The sequence below is a fragment of the Vidua chalybeata genome, chromosome 9 (genome assembly GCF_026979565.1).
Source record: "Vidua chalybeata isolate OUT-0048 chromosome 9, bVidCha1 merged haplotype, whole genome shotgun sequence".
NCBI lineage: Eukaryota > Metazoa > Chordata > Aves > Passeriformes > Viduidae > Vidua > Vidua chalybeata.
In genome coordinates, this window is record NC_071538.1 from 1746206 (window position 1) to 1766854 (window position 20649).

A 20649-nucleotide genomic window follows, 5' to 3' on the forward strand; every position below is an offset into this window, starting at 1 on the left:
CAGCACAGCAGGGCCAGGCCAGGAGATGGACATGTGCCCAAATGTAGCTCAGAGGAGCTGGCTGCAGGTCTGGATGGACATCAAGGCTTGTTTCAACTTGCTCCAAACCACTCCAGTCTCAAAATCAACTTGGAAGCCATGCTATTTACAAGCCTACTTCTTTTGGCAACCAAGAAGTAATAAGCAAAAGGGTGATATTATTATTATTATTATTATTTCAGCTTCAGAGGAGGGAATAATCAGCTTTCCAAGGAATGCAAGCTTGGCTGACTGCTGAGGGCCTTGCAGAGATACCCATCTCCCCTTAACGGGCTCTCTCTGGGGACTGCCCTGCTGACATTTAACTGCCCAGGGAGGCTCAGAAGCCAGATCAGCAGGGAAATAGGGTGCTGAGCCAGACACAGTCCAGATTCCCAACAGCTGGCTCGAATCTGAACTCATCATTCAGTGACCAAGAAGGGAAGCTGCAGAAGCACCCCCCAGCATCTCCCCCCAGCCAGCTGTCAGCTGCCAACAGACCCCAAGCACTGGAGCACAGCTCACCAACTCCAGCCCAGCTCCACATCTTCAGGAGATAAAACCAGCCCCACAGCACTACTCCCACCCCTGTGCTTCACTAATTAGCCCTGATGACCCTCTGAGCTCCTTCTGCCCACCTGCCTTGCTGTGCAGTGGAGGGATCTCCCTGCTGAGCCCAGCTCTGTTCACTCCTGCACAGGGATGGGACTCAGCCCTTTTCCTCTCTTCATTCGTTGCTCTCGCTCCTCCCCTCCTTCCCTGATGGTCACCCATTCCCAGCACCCACAGGGGGATGACCATCCCTCCCTCACCTCCCTTCTCTGCTCCCCTTCTGCCCCACGTTCAACCCCACCTGGTGTCTCACCAGCCCGGTGGGGCGTAGGGAGCTGGGACAAAGCCACGGCTGTGTCTCCACTCTTCCTGAACTCCACCTCTTCTAGGAGAAGGCTTTGTGGATGTTTCCTGCCTTACACTGCTGCTGGACTTGCAGCTGCCTGACCCCAAGCCCAGCTCCATGGGCTCCTGGTCTCCCTGCAAGGCTCCAGAGGGTTCCCAGCCCCAGCCAACACTGTAGGACACCTCAGGGCAGCAACACAAGACACAGATGTGGCAGCTTATAGAAAGGATTGAGGAGTCTCTTCCCCCTTTTATTGAAAATGATCATTTCTATTCTAGTGCAAACACTGTACATTTTACATCACAAAGCAAGAGATAATTTACAGGATACACTTCCATCTTGAAATCCCGTGGCTTCACGGCAGCCTCGTCAATCATCCATCCCTGCCACGCACAAAATTCCCACTTTGAGGGAACCAGTCACCTATTTCTCTGCTGAGAAAGGGAGAGCCTGAGAAAACAGTGCTCATACAGATTAGGCAAGAGGAAAATGCCTTAAGACACATTTTCTCCCCTGAATGGTACCCAAACTCAATGATAACCGTGGTAACCATGGCAACTTCCCAGAGCTACAACTGGAAGTCTACTGAAACCCTGGAGAACTCCACTCTTTGAGGATAAGGCCCTTGATTTGCACATATATTTACATGGTTTAATAAAATACAGATTAAACATACACAATTCTAATATTTCACTTTGGCTTGAGCGACGACAAGTCGCTGTCTTTTGGCTGAGGTCATCAGCAATTAAGAAACAAACACCAGAAGCTGTCTGTTCATCCAGCTGGACTCTGGTTAGTAAATCCATGTAAACAAAGCAATATTGGGTCACCAAAGGGGATGTAAAGGTTTTATCTGAACTGACTGATAGCCAGTCAGCTGTGCTGGCACCCCTGACCAAGCAGCCCGACCCAAGGCAAGACCCAGCTCAAACTGGAGGTGCAGAAGCTCCCACAGCCTCCCTGCAGGAGCAGCCCCATGCCAGACAACTCAGATAAATGGAGGAGGCTGAACAAGGGCTTGCACTGGCATTTGTGAGCCCCTTGACGTGACCATCACAGCGTGGGGATGGAGATCTCAGTCCATGGCTGGGTCACGGGGCACCAGGAGCTTCATGCTCCCTGAACTGCCCCTTGGTAACCTCACAAAGTAGTGTCCCTACACACACACCAACAAAAGCTGCTCACGGTGGTTTTTCTACTGCAGAGAAGCTGAGCAAGGACTGGAGGAAAGCCACAGGCTGAGGGATGCTGAAGGAAAGAGCTGAAACTCCAGGGTGAGCTCTCAGGCCAGCACAGGGGAATTCACCCAGGCTGCTGGTGCTGCTGGGATGGTGGTGGGCTCTGGAGGAGGGCAGCAAGGCAAGGGGAGAGGAGAGCACCAGCTTAAGGTACTCAACAACCAGTTCAGCCTTTGAGTGGTGTTACCCAAAGGCACTGGGTCCTTTCTGACCACATTCTTCAATAGTTTGTGTGTTTGTGTAGGCACAGGAAGCAGGAGCGAGTTTCTAAGTGCAGCCTGAGATTTCCAACATGATCACTTGGCTCTAGGAGCTGGACCTGCGCTGTGCAGGATAGAAATATTCTGGTTTACAAATGTGAGGTTCTCCAGACTGCAGGTGGCCAAAAAAAGGGATCAAACAGAACATGATGGATTTCTTAAAGCACAGTACTCGCCCTGCCTCCGTTTCCCTGGTGTTCTGCCTGTGACTTTCAGCTTTTTGTCCTGATCACAATTAGGGTTTTTTCCTTAAAAATACCCATACAGGGAGGGAAAAAAAAATCCAGCAGCAATGCATACAATCACAGGCACAACTTACTCCAGTTTGGATTCGAGGCTTTTTTGCCTTGTGCTAGCTCAAATATTTTGGCTGGATTTCCATTCATCTTCTGCCAGTTTAATTTTCACCTACACTTTAAAGAGATTTATTCCTCATTTCCTGCAACATGCTATTTTAGACTATCAAAGCCCACTGTCAGACATCTACATATGCCCTGTGTGCCTGCAGCAAACACCAGGCTGGAGATCTAAGCCAGTCTACCAGAAGAATTCCTCATTGCTCAGCTTCATTCTCCTTCCCTGATGGTGCAGCCTGGACCATGGGGTAGCTCTGCTGCCTTCAGGGCAATTCCATGGCATTGTCCATCTCAGTTTGGACACAAGTGCTGTTTGTCATAAATCAACCCCCTCCTCCCCCAAAATGGGAGAGACAGGCATCACCAGCAGTGAGAAAGATCCTAATTTCCTCAGGATGTTTGTGTGGAAGAAATGCCTTTTGGGCTGCATCTCCTCTACTCTTCATGGAGATAAATTAATTAGGTCTCCAGAGCCCAGAGGGAGGACAGCAGGTAGGGGAAATAGTTAAGGTTATAGCACAAGACTTACAGAGCAGTGTTGAGGGATCTTTGGTGGGATGCTCCCTGCTGAGACATCACAGAATCACAGAATAATGAGGTTGGAAGAGACCTCTAAGATCATCAAGTCCAACATCACTTGTGCCCAGAGAGGCTTTCCCTGGGGATATCCCTGCATGTTCCCAAAAGCCACATGAACCAGTCTGGCTGCAGAGGAGCTCCTTGTCGTGTTCTGTGCAGCTGCCCATGGGGAAAACCTGCAAAGAGGAGCGTGGCTCCCTCCAGCACCTCTTCTTTGGGGGTTCTCATGGGAGGACATGAGCTGCCTTCCCCAGAGCTGCCCAAGGCTGCAGGGAAGAGCTCTGCCAAGGCTGAGAGAGGCTGTGGCTGGAATTTCAATGCACAGCTCCACCTGGATGCAGCACAAACATCCCCAACGTTTTCAATGGGTTTTATTTTGTTTAATAAAAAACACCAACCAAGCTTGCATGTATTATCTCATATATATAAATATATACAGTATATATAAAACAAATGCATCTGGACAACGCCTTTCCCTGTGGCACAAACTGTAAGGCATAGAAAGGAGTGTCCTGACAGTCCTGTTCTTGGCACTGCAGAGAGATCCCCCTGCTACACTCCCCCTGCCCACAGACCCACGTTGGCTTTGCTCTCTTCTTTGGCTTCTTGAGGCAGCAGTGCCGGGAGTACTCAACAAGGCAATGGAGCTCTGCAGAGCCCAAGGAGGTTTTCCAGGCAACTCAGACAGCAGGAATCCATCTTGCTGCATTAAACGGGCTCCTGGCAGACTGATAGGAACGTGCTGCCTCTGTGGCACAAGGGACTGGAGGGATGAGGGTCGGGTGGATCTCATGGGAATTGGTGACCAAACAAATTCTTCTCCTCGGGTGAGCTGGGGCAGTGGGGAGATGAGCAAGCTTTGTACCTCAGCGTGCTGGCGGTGGGACTCGTCCGTGGGCTGAGACTGGCAGAGGTTTCTTTTTGCAGTCCCGTACAAAAATGGAAACCAGCAAGGGTGAGACTGTCCTTTACTGAAGAAGCTCGTAGTATATTGAGCAGAAGCAATAAACTCGACGATAACAAGAAAAAAAAAATGGTGGCATTATCCCAAAAGGAAGGAGGAACCTTATCACTCACAGGTTCAGTTTGCTCCCCGTGTTCAGTTCTGGGTGAGGGTTGGCTTTTTTTTTTTTTTTTTTTTTTTTTTTTTTCTCTTTTATTTTTATTGTGTTTTTTTATTGTCGTTGTTCTCTTTTTCTTTTTTTTTTCTTTCAGCACAGACAGGTTGCGAAGCAGGACAGGTGCTGTTGTGTTTTCTCCTTCTGCAAGGCAGCTGCCCCCAGTCGTTAATTGACTGTGGGCACCTGATTCCTCTGTAAACTATATTCCTTTGCCTTCAGTCTCAGGTTGGCAATACTGTTGGCCATGTTCATGCCCTGTGCCGGGCTGGCGTTGGTACACGTGGCAGAGTAGGTGGCCATGGCACTGAGGGATGGAAAGAGAAACGTCACGTCAAACGTGGCCTCCAAACCACAGCAGAGCCTAAACCCTGGTTTTTTCCATACCTGTGGGATGTAATCCTGGTGTGGTGTCAGCAGGGGATTACCACTCCCCTTTATTTAACACCCCAGTAAATCTTTCCGCTGCTGTTCACTTACCCAGCACCAAAGCTGGCTGAAGTCAACAGGAAAAATTTCCACTTCCTATTTTCTAACCCAAAAAAGGTTTGCAATGAGGTCAGCCTGCCAGTTAGACCATTGTCCTTAAAAGTATTCCCACTGGAAGCAATGTCTTTTTGATGAGACCAATTGCTGGTTTTACAGCCTGTGAAAACACGTCACTTCTGAAACACATGTTACATTAAAGAAACACTCTGGAAAAAACCCGCTTCAACAGTTGTGATGTTTTCTCATTTCAGCTTTTTGGAATGAAAATTTCCACATTTTTTCCCCCCTCAAAACTTCAGCTGATTATAAAGAGCATGTCCTAAAGGCTGAAGGAAAAAACCCCAAAACATAAACCGGTTTTTCTCTCTTCAAACTGCGACTTTATTCATGAAAAACATCACTTCTGACAGCAGAGGCTGAACAAAGATCTCCAACTCCTTTCTTATCCTACCAAAAAATCTGCAAAGCTGCTTTCCAGACCACTAGAAAACTTGTTTAATCCATGTGTCCCTTGGGTTTCTGTGAAAAGCAGCTCTCCCTGCCAACTCCCCAAAACCCAGCAAAGTATTTGACCTGCTGCATTTCCTTTACATGGGTCCGCGCAGACCAAAACCAGTTGAGAAGCACCACATGAATTAGAGGTGTCCATTTAACACAGAGTGTTCAGGGGGAAAGCCCAAATGCTCTGCTGGAGGCCAGCTCAGCTCTGGTGCTGACCTTTCCCATCTGCCTGCCCGGGTGGCTTGCAGCTGAGGATCTGGGAAATGCTCTGCTCCATCCACAGACCAAAAAACCAAGATGGGTTGGGGTTTTTTTTGCTTTTTTGTCTTTTCCCTTTTCTGTCTTTCAAAAAAAAAAAAAAAAAAAAATCATTCCAGCACTGACCTCCAGAACTGGAAATGCAACAGCAAATCTCCCTGCAGGGATTCAGGCACCTGCTGCACAGATCCAGGCTGGAGCTGTGCCTGCTCACCTCAATGTGCTGCTGGTATTTCTGACCTCCCAGGAGTTTATCTGCCACCCAGCGCTGTGGGAATCCTCAGTCTGCAGGAGATCCAGACCAGGGAATATCTGCATTTCACCAGCATCCAGAACACGTGGATGTGTGTTTCTGGAGCTCTTCTCAACCAGCTGCACCCCCTCATTCCCTCTCCATGGCTGGGCAGGTTGCTCTCCTCATCCCCAAGTGCAGTCTGCAGGAGGGTGCAATGCTCCACAAGGTGTAAAGGTGGTGGCTACTTAAGCCCCCATGCCCATCTACTTCCAAAGGGCACATCTGTCCCATGTTTTTGAGCTGGAAGAAATTTGGAGACCTTCAAGGCCACTCCAAACTGGATAAAATAGGGGTTTTCAGTCAGGGCTGTAAACTGTCCCCATTCAAAACCAGGTTGCTGGCCAAGTCTGGGCTGAAACTCCTGGGAGCCTCTGACTCCCAGCTCCCCAGAGGTGTGGGGAAGATGATTTCACTTACTGATGCCAAGTGAAATCCCTGCTAAACCAGGGATTAGAAGTGCTTCCTTTCATCAAGTTATTCCAGCAGGAGCAGTGCACAAGAAGGCTGTGTCCAAACACCAGAATAGCTTGAGGGTTGCTCCAGAGACTCTCCAGGGTCTAATAAGGGTTGAAGTCACCCTGCTGCTCCCTCCCTCCACCCCATTCAGGCAGAGAAAAATCTCCTTCCTCCACTCAGCTGTCTGCTTTCACAAAACACAGAGGAGCATCGTGTTTCTGAGGCCTAAAATCCTTCTTTCAAATAAGGTTTTCAGTGGCCTGTGGAGCCAAAGGTTGCTGGAGTGGGAAGTGTGGGCTGCCAGTCTTGTTTTCTTAAGAACCTATGCTAAAAAATGCCTAAGTAAAACATTTCTCAACTTCAAAAAAAGCACAGTATCTACTTGGCTGTCTGTGTGACAGAGATCTGCAAATAGCTTTGGTTGACCTGTGGCTGAATGTATTTGGAGAATAAACACACGGATTGAAAACTTTTCCCAGATCTGAGAGCAAAACCAGCCCTGGCCATGCTGCTCTGGGCCCTCCCCAGGAGTGGCTGTTAATCAGGGGCTGCTACAGCACTGCTAGGAAGATGGGGAGGGGGCAGGGGGCCATGCAAACACTCCACATGGCTGGAGGGTTTCACTATTTGAACATCTGAATGACCTTACTGCAAAGCTTTAATGAGGCTGTGACAGCCCGGCCCTTTCAGATGAATCTTGATTGCCAAGAGGTGATCAGTAGGATCAGAAACCCTGGGGAGCATGGAGTGTCTGAGGGTCCCACAGTGTGGAAAGCAGCTGCTGTGCTCCTCTGCCAGTGCAGGGCAGCGGGAGGGTGCCACTCCAGCCTGCTTTGGTGTGTAAGCTGCAAAGGCCTTTGCTGAAACATCTTGGCTGCAGACAAGACAAGGGGAAGGTGTGTCTCTGCATCGTGGATAGGCACAGCCTGGAGCTGAGGGGCTGGAAAACCATCCCTAAGGCTGTCCCTTCTCCCCTGTTCTCATTAGCACATCCCACGTGCTGCAAGTGACCTCAGACAGCCCTTCCCAGGCTGCCCTTGGAAGTCACCTTTGCAGGGTCTTCTCCTAGCAGTGATTATGAAGCTCCCTGTGTAAACATCAGCTCGGGAGGGAGGATCTCTTTTTCAGAGTGTGAGAGGTAGAAATAAGGCATGAGCATTGAGCAGGGATCTGGAACCGTGACCAGTGCAGTCCCACTGGGATGGGGAAGGCACTCGCTTCCCTTCCCCAATCTCACCTCCCCAGAACGCTACACCAAGGAACACTGCACAGGGAGAAAGCCTTAATCCCTAAAAGAGGGATTTTCACAGAGAGCAGTCCTCAGAAAAAATCCAAAGGATAAGGGCCATTTCTAAGATGAAGCTGGTGGCCACCAAAAGCATCCTTTTCCACAGCAGGAGTGGGTGGGTCTATGACTTGTTCTTCTGGACATACAGGGTGGATGAGGAGGATCCCACAGAAAAAGCAGGAAGACCAGACCATGTGTTTGCAGCTCTTACTGTGCAAACAATGCTTGGAGCAAAAAGAGGGTCAAGGTGACCCAGCAAGAGAGGTCCTGTGCACGGTGTGGCTCCTGGAAGGCAGTGGGAAGCTGGCAGTGACCAGGCCAGATGAACAGGAAGAAATCCAGCCAAAGGCTTCATGGTCCCAACCAACAATGGAGCCACTGTGCTAAAAAACACCCGCCAACCTCATTTTTAACTGCCTGTGAGCCAGCTGGCTCCCCACAAACCAACACATCCTGTGGATCTTGCATCCACACCCAGCTCCTGCAGAGCCAGGAATGGCACAGAGAGGACAGGGAGGCCTGTGATGTGCACGGACATCCCAGATGCTCTGAGACTGGGCTTGCCACATCCATGCTCCTTTCCTGCCACCCCTTAAGCAGCACTGACCACAGGAGGTGGACACTGAGCACCAGTCTGTCACCTGGCCCTGCATGCAGGCAAACCACAGTGCAACATTCACACACGCACACTTGTGCTCAAGCAATAAAAAGAAACTGCTCAGCAGCCCCCCAGTGCTGAGAGCACTGCTCCACAGGGATGAAGTGAGCTCCCAGCCCTTCCTGGCATCCCAAGCAGGGAGTGCCACGGGACAGCCACAGATCTCCCTCTTCTGGCCACTGTGTAGTGGCTGAGCCTCCCCGAGTGCTCTGACCTCCCTCTCCTGGATCTGTGTCCCACGGAAAGGTTTCCTCCTTGCTATAAACCAGATGCACTGGGGAAAACCTTCTGTTGCCATGTATTTCTATCTGAACCTCTTTCAAAATTCCCTGAATTGCAGAGAGAGCCCCCCAGAAAAGAAGCTGCCAGAAAGACACAACGACACCGAGTTGGGACCACGCTGCAAAACAGGCAAGGAGATGGGGTGGGAACAGGTGAGGAAAACCAGTGGATGGTCAGACCGCCGGATCCTCCGGCTGTGGATACACCAGAGCTGTCTGAGGGCCGCTTTTGGGATGGTCCAGCGGGGTGCCTCACTCACCTGTAGGGCGAGGCGGTCCCCCAGGAGAGATAGTCGGTGGGTCTGGGGGCGGGGCGAGGTACTATGGGCTGCTCCACGGCCGTCACGTCCCCTGAGTAGGATTTGAGCAGAGAGGCGTTCTTGCTGGCCAGCATGGCCCTCTCGTTCCGGCGGAACTTGGCTCTCCGGTTCTGGAACCACACCTGCAGGGGGGACAGCACAGGGCCACCAACCATCACAACAGCTCTGCTGTGCCGCTCGCCCCATCCCCGTGCCACCGTGCCCTGTGGGCTTTGGGAACCCAGGGCAAGGGGAATATCCCCCTGTGTGCCCTGGGGTGCTCTGACCCCCAGGAAAACACTGACTTTGACCCTCCTTCATGGAGAAGGCCTCCAAAGCTTCAAAGTAAGGTAGAGACCACAAAAGTGTGAAATAGACTGTAGGGATTGTAGAGAGTAGTTTAGTATGTCACATGGGTGAGAAATTTAGGTTTGAGGATTTTTAGCATGATCTAGATGGGTACAAGATGGAGGATACAGGCTGTTGTCTTGAGTTCCTTTTTTCTTGGGTTTGGGTGGTATCTTGTAATTGGGCAGAAAAATCCGCATTGCGGGTCTTTAGGGGTCAGTTATTGGGTTAGAAAGGGAAATAATCTAGGTGTCACTTCTTAATTGGGTAGCTTAGCTTTTGATTAGACTTAAAAAGGCCTTGCAACACGAGGTTTTGAGCCATTTTTGTGCTGTTTTCCAGCATGCAAGGTCTGGGTGCAGACAGTGTGCTGAAGGCATGATAAGATAACAATAAAACAAGAACCTGAAGACCGAAAAAGTCCTGTGCATCTGCTTTTCCTGACAAAGAACTGCTTCAGGAGGGTTTCCCCCTGTCAGGGGAGCCCTCAGGGAGTTGCCCAGCATGGGGCCTGCAAACTCACAGCTGGCTGCTTCCCAGGCTCCCCCTGGGAACCCTAAGGATGGGATAATCCTGGTGCCTGCTCTGATCACGCCCTGGCTGAGGGACACGGGTGTGTCCTGTGCGACGGCAGCAAGGCCTGGCAGTGCTGTCCAACACACCGTGTTCCAGGGTCTGCTTCGACCTGCAGAAGGTGCAGGCCTGCAAGCTAAGAGCTCAAGGGAACGTCAGCAGCCTGAGCATCCAACATCTCGGCCATACGGGCACATCTGAGTGGGCAGCTGGTGAACGGGGTGGCAGGTCAGGCCTGGCAGTCTCCCTCAAGGCATGCTGCTGCAGTACAGCACGAGCCAGGAGCTTGGTGACCCTTGTGCGCCACACAAGAGCTCAAGGATTTCTGCTGCCTTGCTGGAGCGGCCTGATGATCGCCCAGGCGAGGTGTGAGCCGTGGGATTACCTGAACTCTGGCTTCAGTGAGGTTGACTCTGCGTGCAAGGTCTTCCCGTACGAAGGCATCGGGGTAGTGTGTCCTCTCGAAGACCCTCTCTAGTGCCTGCAGCTGGCTGCTGTTGAAGGTAGTCCTGTTCCTCCTCTGCTTTCTTTTCTTCTTCTCTTCTGAGTTCAGCTGATCATCTAGGAGAGACAATTGTGGATGTGAAAAGTGAGAAAGCCACGAGCCCACAGCCACGGGGTGAACGACCTCAATGGTTTCAAGAGGGAAAGGGGCTCGCACAGTTTTAACCCCACGCGTTAACCACACTGTGTTAGTCCCCACATGAAGAGGAGCTGGAAAGTGCACTGATCCCAAGCATTTATTTTTTGATTCCACTACATAAGACTTGTGCCAGATCTCTTAAGCGACCCCAGGTCTCAGCCTCCTTATCTCTAAAAAGCAACAAAAAAAGCCCAAAATGCAGCTCCCCATTCCTGAAAATCCCGGAAATCTCTTCTGATGGCAAAGAATCATAAAGCCCTGTTCTCACTGCTTCAAATTTCCAAGGACTGCTCTGACTGGGACGTGACACAGCTCTCTGGGGTAAGAGCACACTCTTGGACGCTGCTAGTGAGGAGCAGCTGTGCCCTCTGCAGCATCCTCCTCACCTTGCTGAGCCCAGCAAGGTGTTGAACAACCACCCATAAGAGCACAGATTCTTTTGTACCTCGTTTGCATTTACTCAGAAATTAATCAACACATCTGCATCATGCCAGTATGTGTGGGATGCCACTAAAAAAATCCACATTACCCTGGGGGGACCCGAGCCAATATTCATGTCAGCATTAAAGTGTATTGATCCCTGAATCCATAAAAATGCACAAGCTAGTGAATCATATTCTAAGTTCATCACTGCACACCTTGGCCCAGGTGACAGGGTCACCACTCAGAGTGCCAGGGCTTGACCTGCTACGTACAGATGGAGAACAATCCCTGTGTTCTCCTTTTGCAGTCACTCCTTTTGCCATGTACAAATATGACAGCTCCCCTTATCCCCCTCTTCTCCAGCGGGTGTGTAAGACACAGGCTGACAAGGAAATTAAAGTTGCTGTCCTCACCACCTGTTTGTGTTGCTTTGCACAGCCCATCTGGTACCAGTTACTGCACCTGAACACCTTTGGAGCAAGGCCCATCCATTTGAGAACAAAAGGACATTCCTCTTAAATTAAAGCACGGCTTTCAAATTCCTTCAGGTTTACAGTGCCTCCATCCCTAATCCTCCTCCAACAGCCTGATGATCCTGATGAAGGCTCCTTTCCAGCCTGGGGATTCCTGGGTGCAAAAACACATCCTTGGCTTTCCCATTTCTGAGAGGAAGTGTTTGGAGACTGGTTTTTAACAGGAACGCTGAGTCGTAAAGCTGAGCTGGGAAGGGACTGGGAGAGGCAGGAATGTGCAAGGAGAACAAAGGCACGTAGGAATGAATTAAAGCAGGGCTACAGGTGAATCTATCAGCTCAGGTGATGGGAAGCAAAGCACAGTGGAGCAGAGGGATGAGATTGAACTGCTGCTTGTGCAGAATGCCCTGCACACATTTCTCCCTGCTGGGGGGGTTTAACGCAGCCACAGGGTCCATCCCCTATAAAGAAGGAGAAAACCCGTGCATGTCCCTCTCTTGTCTCATCACCAAACCCTTCTCAAAAGGGGTCAGCTATTTCCCCCTGGCTCTGCTGGCGAGTTTCGACATAGCTGTGCTGCTGCGCGCCACACAACACAGCAAACAGAGCCTCAGGGCACAATCGTCCCTCCAAATGCCACAAACACTGCAAGACCAGCTACTGGAGAGCCCAAAGACAACACGGCCTCCTTTGGAGTTACCCACTTCATGCTATTTTCTGATCTAAACCCTGGCTATGCAGAGCAATATGAACAAATCAATCAAAGCCTTTGGGACCCCTTCAGAATCCCATCCAGGCCTCTGAAGCATCATTTCTGCCCAGAACACAACACCCGGCTGGAGGGAACACGAGTCTGGCCCTTGCTGGGTCCTGCGTGACAGCTACACATGAGGAAGGGTGAGCACATCCCTCTGGGGAGCAAGAAGAAGGGCCAAAGTCTGTAGAACACCGGAGAACAAGAATTCCCCCTGCCAAGCACGTTAGCGCAATTTGCATGGTTTCCTCCCGGCGTAAAGCGAGACGCCGGTGATTCACAGCTCACCTCGTAATTACCGAGCCCAAAAATAGCCCGGCCGGGGGCCGGAAAGTGTCCGTGCTGGGTGACTCATGGCTGGGTCACCGCTGCCTAAAGCACCCCAGCCTGGGCTGCCACGGAGCAGGGATGGCAGTCACCCCCTTTTTCCAGGACAGAGCTGCATGGAGGTGACAGCAAAGCACCACCTGCAACAGGGAGCTCTGGAATTTTGGGATCTCCTGTCGCCGCACCTCTGGAACGGCGCGAGATCCAAATGTCTACACGAGCGACGTGGGTAGCAGGGAAAAAAAAAATAACAACAGGACATTAATCCCGAGTAGCACGGGCTTGGTCAGTCCTTGTGTCTTGCCATGTGCTGCTAAGGAGGGACTGCACACACCTAAACCCAGCCTGCCTGCAAATGTCATCTTGCTCACAGCGCTCCCCGGCTGCCTCCAGCATGTCAGCACGGTGTTTCTTCTTCTCTGCCATTATTTCTTTATCAGGAAACAACCCTGAACACTGAAAAATGGTATTCCTGAAAAATGGTATTCCTGAAAAATGGCATTCCTAAACAGTGTTGACAGTACGAGTGACTGGAGTCAGCAGAAACGGAGAGGAGAGGGAAACATCTCTAAAGCTTTTTAGGTAGGTCAGAAGTCTTTCATCAACGTTCTTTTAATCAGAAAAATTTTATTACACGCAGCGTTCTCAAAAGCTGAGCAGCTTGCAAATGTGCCTCGCAGAGAGGCTGAAATGTGCATTCTCCTCTCAGGAACCCAATGCTGGAAAATCTGGGAATTTCATTGCCAAATCCCAACCTTCCATGCTGGGACCATGTTTCCTGTTTCCACTTTTGCGCTTTCCTGTGTTATTTCTACCTTTCCCCATAACATGCAGGTCCTGGTGTCATACCCAAGTGCACCAAAGCATTTTCAAGTGCTCCTAAATGATTCAGCATGAAACATCCTACTCTTTTTTCCTCTTGCAGCGAGGCAGATCCACGCTTGCAGACACTGCAATCTATTCTCCTCACTGCACAGTGTCTGTCCCAGTGCCTGTAACTATCACTGGGGCACCACCAGGCAGCTCCTCTTGGGATGCCACTTTGAAAATTAAAAAACCCCAACAAATTAAAAAAAACAAAACAAAACAAAAATTAAATTAAATTAAATTTAAAAAAAAAACAAATCAGAGTTGAGAACTAAATTCCTATGTAGGAGTTTCAAGATTGGTATTTTTTTTCATCAATACTTACAACCGCAACATATTTTAGATTTCCAGTTTGCAGGAATGCTTGTGCATATTTGCATTCATTCCAGGTCAGAACAAAAGCTAATTTCCAGATGGTATTTACATTGTGTGGGTAGTTTGGAAAGGTTTTGACCGGTTCTATTAAGTCCAGAACCAGCTATTACAGTTCATTAATTGGATCCGAATCGAAAGTAAGCCATTGGATTTAATTAAGGGAGGGACAGAGACACTTAACCACAGTATAATGTATGGTAAGGCAGCAAAGATTTGTCACATCAGTTATAGAAACTGTAAACTGAGAAAGGATTCCAGGAAGAAAAGAAGGAATCACACTCTAATCACAGCCTTCAAAATAAGAAGCTAACATTTGAGCACAGATTTAAGAACAAGCAAGACAAATGATTTCACAGTGAAAAAAAATAATAAACTATAAATTAAAAAGGCAACAACTCAAAACTCTTAAAATACAAAAAAAAATACTGCAAACAAATGAAAGTTTTATTCAGGTTGATGGAGAAAGAAAGGAAAACGGAGAATAGAAGGGAAAAGAACAGGGCTTTTTATTTGGTTTAAACTTGAAATTTCATGAAGCTTGAATAGAAATATTTCTGGGTGTTCCCCCAGCTCTGGGCAGGCTCCTCTCCCCAGCATCAGCCATCCAGTTTATAGCCCATCACACACTCCCAGTCCAGTTTTACCCACGCTCTGCTTTGCTTTCGATTCATGACATCCCTCCAAAACATTGCAACACTTTGCGTGCAGGGCAGCTTTGTCAACTGGCATCATAAAATATCCCAAACCAAAACCCGGACCCGAAATGTTTAATCAAAGCAAAAACAAGGCTCCAAGCAGAGGAATGGGAACACACAAAACCCACACGGTGACAAAGCCCCGTTGATTTGAGACAAGGCTCACTCGATTTTCCACCCTGCTCCTCCCGAGGGCTCGTTGTCCAGCAGCAGCATCCATTGTCTTTGCCAGATGTGAGCAGGGACAGAAGAGGGGCAGGGGGACATAAATGGATAAGATTTCATGCCCAGAGCTGCCTGAAGTATTTCTTTCTAAAATCTCCCAGGAGAGAACGAACTCTAGCTCGTGCGTATTTCTGCGCGCAAGAAAAGTATTTCTGAATGGAAACGAGGTTTAACTTCAGGGCACACAAATGCTACACGGAGAAGGTGCAAGGACCACACAGCAGCCATCACAAATGTAGGCACCATGGAATGAAGATAACACTTAAATAAAAGTAAATATGTTAAGGTAGGAGATGCCTATTAAGTCATGTACTTCAGTACAGCAGCGATACCGAGCCCAGCTGTACAACAGTGATAACAGCAGGTTTTTATTCTGAGTACAGGTCAGACGATAGAGATTTTTGAACTATCATTTTCCTCTCATTACACAACACTAGCTGAGCTTTTTTTCCTAACCTCTGCTGTTTCGGTTTTTTTTCTGCACTATCTTACTGTTTAAATTATTTCAATTACACAGAAAATTCAAGTATCCGAAGTTCCAGTCTTGTTAAGAGCATCAGGAACACAGAAAAAAAAGGTAACAAAGAAACAGATGCTCTATTTCCTTTAAGAGCCATCTCTTGTGATTATCTCGCAGTCAGGTTCAAGTTTTGCACATAAATAAGAAGTTGTTCTGTGCATGAGCACGAAGCTTCAGAAAGGCGACACCGAATTTTTCATACCAAACCTGAGTTTTAACATTAAACAGAAAAACATGCATATTTTCAGTGTTACCCGTGGGCTACAGCAGCTCCTCTCCGAAGTGTCTGCAATGTGGGACCTATCAGGGTGATTTTTAGCTGCCTGCACACAAGCAATTACAGATCCTTACAGGGCTGTGAACGGCTGCTGCGTGGATAGCAGGGAGAGCCCTCTATCCCTTGAAGGCCTTTTTAATAAATCCCTACTTTATTCCTTTAACACTGTCTAGCCTCTGTTCTAGGCAGCCTCTCAAGGCATCACCCTGTTGCACTTGGCTCTGCCTGCCAGGCTGTCCTCCCTCAGGACAGTGGCCTGAGCAGAGGGAGCTCCCACCTGCACTGTGGCCAAAGGAGATATTCCCAGGTGGGATTCGGGGCACAGCACAGTCAGTGACTCTTGGCCCCTGGAATGAGGTCTTGGGGTTGTCACTTTCCAGGTGGAGAGTCTACAGATGCTTCCAAGCTCCTGAGAAGAATTTCCAGCATGCAAACAGTCTTCACCCAAACTTACCAGGCACTGGGGACTTGAGTGCAGAGGCTTTCCCCGTGTTCTGGTCTGCAGGGATAGGGTCCCATCAAAATCCCAACCTGCCCTGTTCCTGATCCACAGACAGGGCAGCACGAGAAGCCAAGAGCCCTATCCTAAGGCAAAAGTAAGCCAGAACTCCTTTTCAGGGTGGTTGCAGCTCTGGTGCTGTGCCCCTCATCTGGTGGCAACCTGTAGAGCACATGGGCAGTTACAGCAGCTAAGATGTGAGCTCTAATTATTTCAATGTTCCCACTTGCTGGAGCTGACAGAGAAATTATATTTGGGGGTGGAAAAAAAGAGTAATCATTATCCCATGGAAATCCGGAGAGCCTCCCTGGAAAGACTTAACATTAAGTGTTAATTATTGGGAGAACAACATTTGCGGGAGCAGAAGTTTATATCCTCCTCAGAAATTGGTACAAAGCCATGGAAAGTCCCCCTACATCCCACAGACCATTCCGAGTTCTTCTGCAACAGTTCTGCTTTTATATTCACTAGAGTTTTCCTTCTGGGCATCCTACAGCTCATAAGGCACACGGCTTAGTCCTGCTCTTCTAACAAGCCTTTCCGACGGGTCTTGGGGTCAGAGTGTTCCCATAATACAATAAGCACTGTATGGATCTCATAAGCTCCAAGGCACAGTATGTTATGTGTTTGGAATTCCTTGTATGCTTTTATACTTTGTTTTACATATTGTAATTTTTATATGCATTACCACATTGATCCTTGGAAAATTAATTAAAAAAAAAAACCCCAAAAAACAACAGACATAATCAAAAGCAAACACATACATTTAAAAGCCTGCCAGCGGCAAATCATGTTCTGTGAGACTGCATTTTGTAACTGACAAAGAGACCAAACCACCAGGCCGTGGCGGAGATCCAGCAGTGTGGATTCACCAGGCTCGGGAGGGGACGGGATCCAAGGGGGCTGAGTTCCCCCATGTCCCCCTTCAGATCAGCCCCACGCTACAGAGACACTGGAGCCACGACAGAGGAGCAGAAACGCACTCGCAGAGCCGCGCCGGCCGAACCCCAGCACCACACCCCAAAGTGTCACACCCCGAATGTCCCAGCACAGCACTGAGCTGCCACCGTGCCAGTGTGACCTCCAGAGCTTCCCGAGAGCCTCTCGGCCTCCACAGTCTCCTCACTCCTGGTTTTGATGCCTTCTGAAGGCTGACCTAGAACAGAGGCTGGAATAAAGAATAAAGCAGGGATTTATTAGGACGCCTCAATGGATCCACCTGGGGCACCACAAGAGCCCTGCCAGGGCTGCACCCGAGATGAACCCAAATGTTCACAAAATAAACGACCGGTCACAAAAACTTTTATAAGTTTTGGTCCATTTGCATATTGGAGCTAATTGTCCAATTACAGCTCCAGCTCATGTAGTCCCATCCTTCTTGTTTTTCTCTCTTCAGCCCACGTTGTTTGTGCTCTTGGGCCTGAGATTTGGATCATTTGTCCCTGGTCCCCAGTTAGAGAAGGAATTGTTTTGTCTCCCTGCTCTGTGCAGAGAGCTCACCATCCCCTAATATGAAGCTCAGACCCACATGCTAAAGCAGCACAGAATCTGAAACATAGAAAAGCTAAGACCTGAGGCATCAGTTTCAGATCTGGATCAGTGCTTGAACGTGTGTGAACTCACGGCCTTGCAAGGTCAAGGGTTTGGCTTCCAACACCTCTCCCCATCAGCTCCCCTTCCTGTGCCATGTGTCCTGATGTTTTGTCTCAGGAATGGCATTGATTCAGCACAGATCAAACTTCCCAACCTCCGCCCTGCTCCATCGGTATCTTCTCACTCCCAAAGACGCCTCTCCACGTTCTTGATCCCCTCCCTGCCCCAGTTCATTCCAGAAAACAAAAACCTTAATAAAAATTTCTCCTTTCATGTCCAGCACCCTTTCCCTTCCCTTCTCCGCAGACTTGAAAAGCCAAGCTGTGGGACACTGCTCCCTTTCATGCACACACGTAGTGTGCTCCAAAAGCAGCACATCAGCTCAGGGTGTCCTCCAGAGCCACCACTGCTGTTAGCTGGACCGTGCAGTTAACCCCTTCCATGCAGGAGCAGACTGAAGTGTCAGGAAGGCCAATATCCACATCCACCTGGATGTACCCCACAAGCTGCCTCAAAGACAGTGGCAACAAACACCACTGCAATTAGGACAGGTTACTAATCTATGTTCCACACTCATATCCCCCTGGAGGGAGCTCCGTGGGGTTACACGTTATGCAAAAGCCACACGGTATTATTTCCACCTGCTCCCCTGCTGGATTTTCCTACTGTTCCCTTCTCTTTATGTACAGAAGTGACCCCCCAGACCTATAGCTTGCCATGAATTGTGAACAGGTGGAAGCTCTGAAGCGAAGATCTGGCACCTGAACTCTGGGCAACTCCGCTTTTAATAAATTTATTCTCACATTTAGAAAAAGTGGCCAAAAAAATCCTTGTGAACTTCAGCTAAAAAAGCTTTCAACTCAGGAAAATCAGATATTTTTGCAACAAGCTGACTAGTGCAAAAATAAAAAGGAGGGTGAGGGAAGAAAAAGAAAGGGTTTTTGTGAAGACAGAAAAGAGCTGCTTTGGGGGGGATTTTTTTCCAGTCCACATATCCCTTGCAGAAGAACCACTTGGCATTTCAGCTGGCTCATTTTCAAATGCTGTGGCAGCCACAAGAGTCTTGCAAACACTCCCCAGCAAGCTCCTCTCAGGGGGAAAGACTGACTCAAGCTGAGTGGCTCCATGAGTGTCTCTGCTCGTCCAGGTCCCCACTGTGCTGCTGAGAAGTGCCATCATCCAACAGGCATCCCGACTGGATCTGGAAATTCACTTGGATGGCTGTTTTGCTATGTGGGACCTACACAAACAGACTGACGATGACCAGTGGGATGCACACGCCAGCTGGCTCCTCTGGTAGGCAAGAACACTGCTCCCAATGGATATTTCATCTGTGTATTCCTGGAATATCCAGGACTGCAAAAATGCATGGCACAGACTGGCTGTGCCAGGACCACAGGGCGCCACGGGCCAGGAGCAGGGGAGGCGCGAACGGCGGCGAGAACACGGCAACGAGCTCTCCAAAGGCTGTGCTCCCCTTTCATTAGCATCCAAGAACAAATGTGTTTCAAGGAAATTGGACCACCACCACCCCTTCCCGAGCAAACTGGACTGGAGCTGCTGCAAAGCTTCACTTAGAAATCCATTTTTTTTACTGCTAATGGATTTTATGGGTCCCTCTTGATCACAACTGGAAAAACGATGGCATCCAAGGTCCAGAAATAACATAACTTGAGCCTGGCTATCAGCATCCAGCCCTCCTGCCTTTTGCAAGGGCTGAGCATCCTGACCAGGAGCACACTCCTTGGGTGGGGGATAAAGGACCTTAACAGTTGCTGCAGGAGGCAAAGGGATCAGAGCATGTAGGGACCATTTTAGAACAACTTTCTCCTTCCCAGGTCCACAGTGAAAACCTGCTCTTCTAAGGAGAAGGGACAAGGAGGCTGCTGCTGGTGTCTGGGAGATTTTTGCTGGACACAGGGACATCCAGGAAAACAGGAAGGCAGATGGGCCAGACCATGGGCTCCAGGATGCTCCACACCCCAGCTCTGCAGGAACAAAGGGAAACCAGGCTCAGACTGCCCCCCCCCGTCCTCTGCCTCTTCTGGACGGTGAATGCATTTCACATTAGCTAATAAATTGCTACATCTTATGTTTCTTAGCCTGCTGGAATGATGAATATTTTGGAATGTATTTTGAATGGTTCCTTGCCAGAGTGGAACAATCATCCAGAAATCTGAAATCAGAAAGCTGAAGAATGGAAAGCCCTGTCTTTCCAGAGTTCACCGCAGTTTGAAAAGCACAACTCCCAGCAGAGGAGGCAAAATAATGATTATGAGAGTTCCCGTGAATTGAGGCCCACAAGGGATATGTTGGAAATGACAACCCTTAATATAGAGTAATAATTTTTTGCCTCCAGGTGATGAATATATTATAGGATATCTGTTTATTCCTGCCCTTAATCTGCCTGAAATGTCAGATACTCTAACCTGGAGGATTGGACAATTTAGGGGTCCCGTGCACAAATGTGGGATATCTCAGCCACAAAACCCCACTTTGGGTCTGGTGCAGGGTTAGCAGACAGCTGCTGCTGCTCTAGCAGAAATTTAACACAATTTAAGCCTTTTAAAGGGCTCTAACTAATGAATCACATCCACTGCCAGACCAGCCACATCCTCACCTACCCACGAGTATCTCAAGACCAGCAAAAAGGTTGACCAGCTCGCCGAAATCAGCTCACATGGATCATCAGCCACCAGGGCTGAGCCAGCTCATCACAAACCCCAAGCCTGGATGGAAAGTCTCCATGGATAAAGGAGACCAGAAGTGGTCTGGTCTCACTGGAGCAGCTCCAAGAAATAAGCTTTTCTCTCCCCCATAGAGATGGGCTGTCTAGACACATTGGCAAGATTGTGCTGCCGAATTTGCAGTGCTGCATCCTTCTCACATCCAGCCTGTCAAATACAGCAAATTCCTGTCCCCCAGCCTGTTAGCATGGGCATTTTTTCAAACTTCCCAGTGTTACTCATGTCCAGAAATGCCATTATGTTCAATGAGAAGTTTTTAAACAGATTTCTCCACATGCGCAGGATGAAATCTTAGATTTTCTTTATCAACCCTCTGGC

General features: G+C 49.0%; 1 protein-coding gene across 1 annotated transcript in view; it reads right to left on the minus strand.

The window, feature by feature from the left end:
* Window positions 1-1133: 1133 nt before the first annotated feature.
* The window catches only part of PRRX1 (paired related homeobox 1), a 40520-nt gene continuing 21004 nt past the window's right edge, over window positions 1134-20649 (minus strand). The window contains exons 2-4 of the mRNA XM_053950991.1: window positions 10299-10474; window positions 8954-9135; window positions 1134-4774 (exon numbers count right to left, since the gene is read on the minus strand). Of these exons, the coding sequence (XP_053806966.1) occupies window positions 4636-4774; window positions 8954-9135; window positions 10299-10474 (497 nt within the window). The 3' untranslated portion in view covers window positions 1134-4635. The remainder of the gene's footprint in view (window positions 4775-8953; window positions 9136-10298; window positions 10475-20649) is intronic.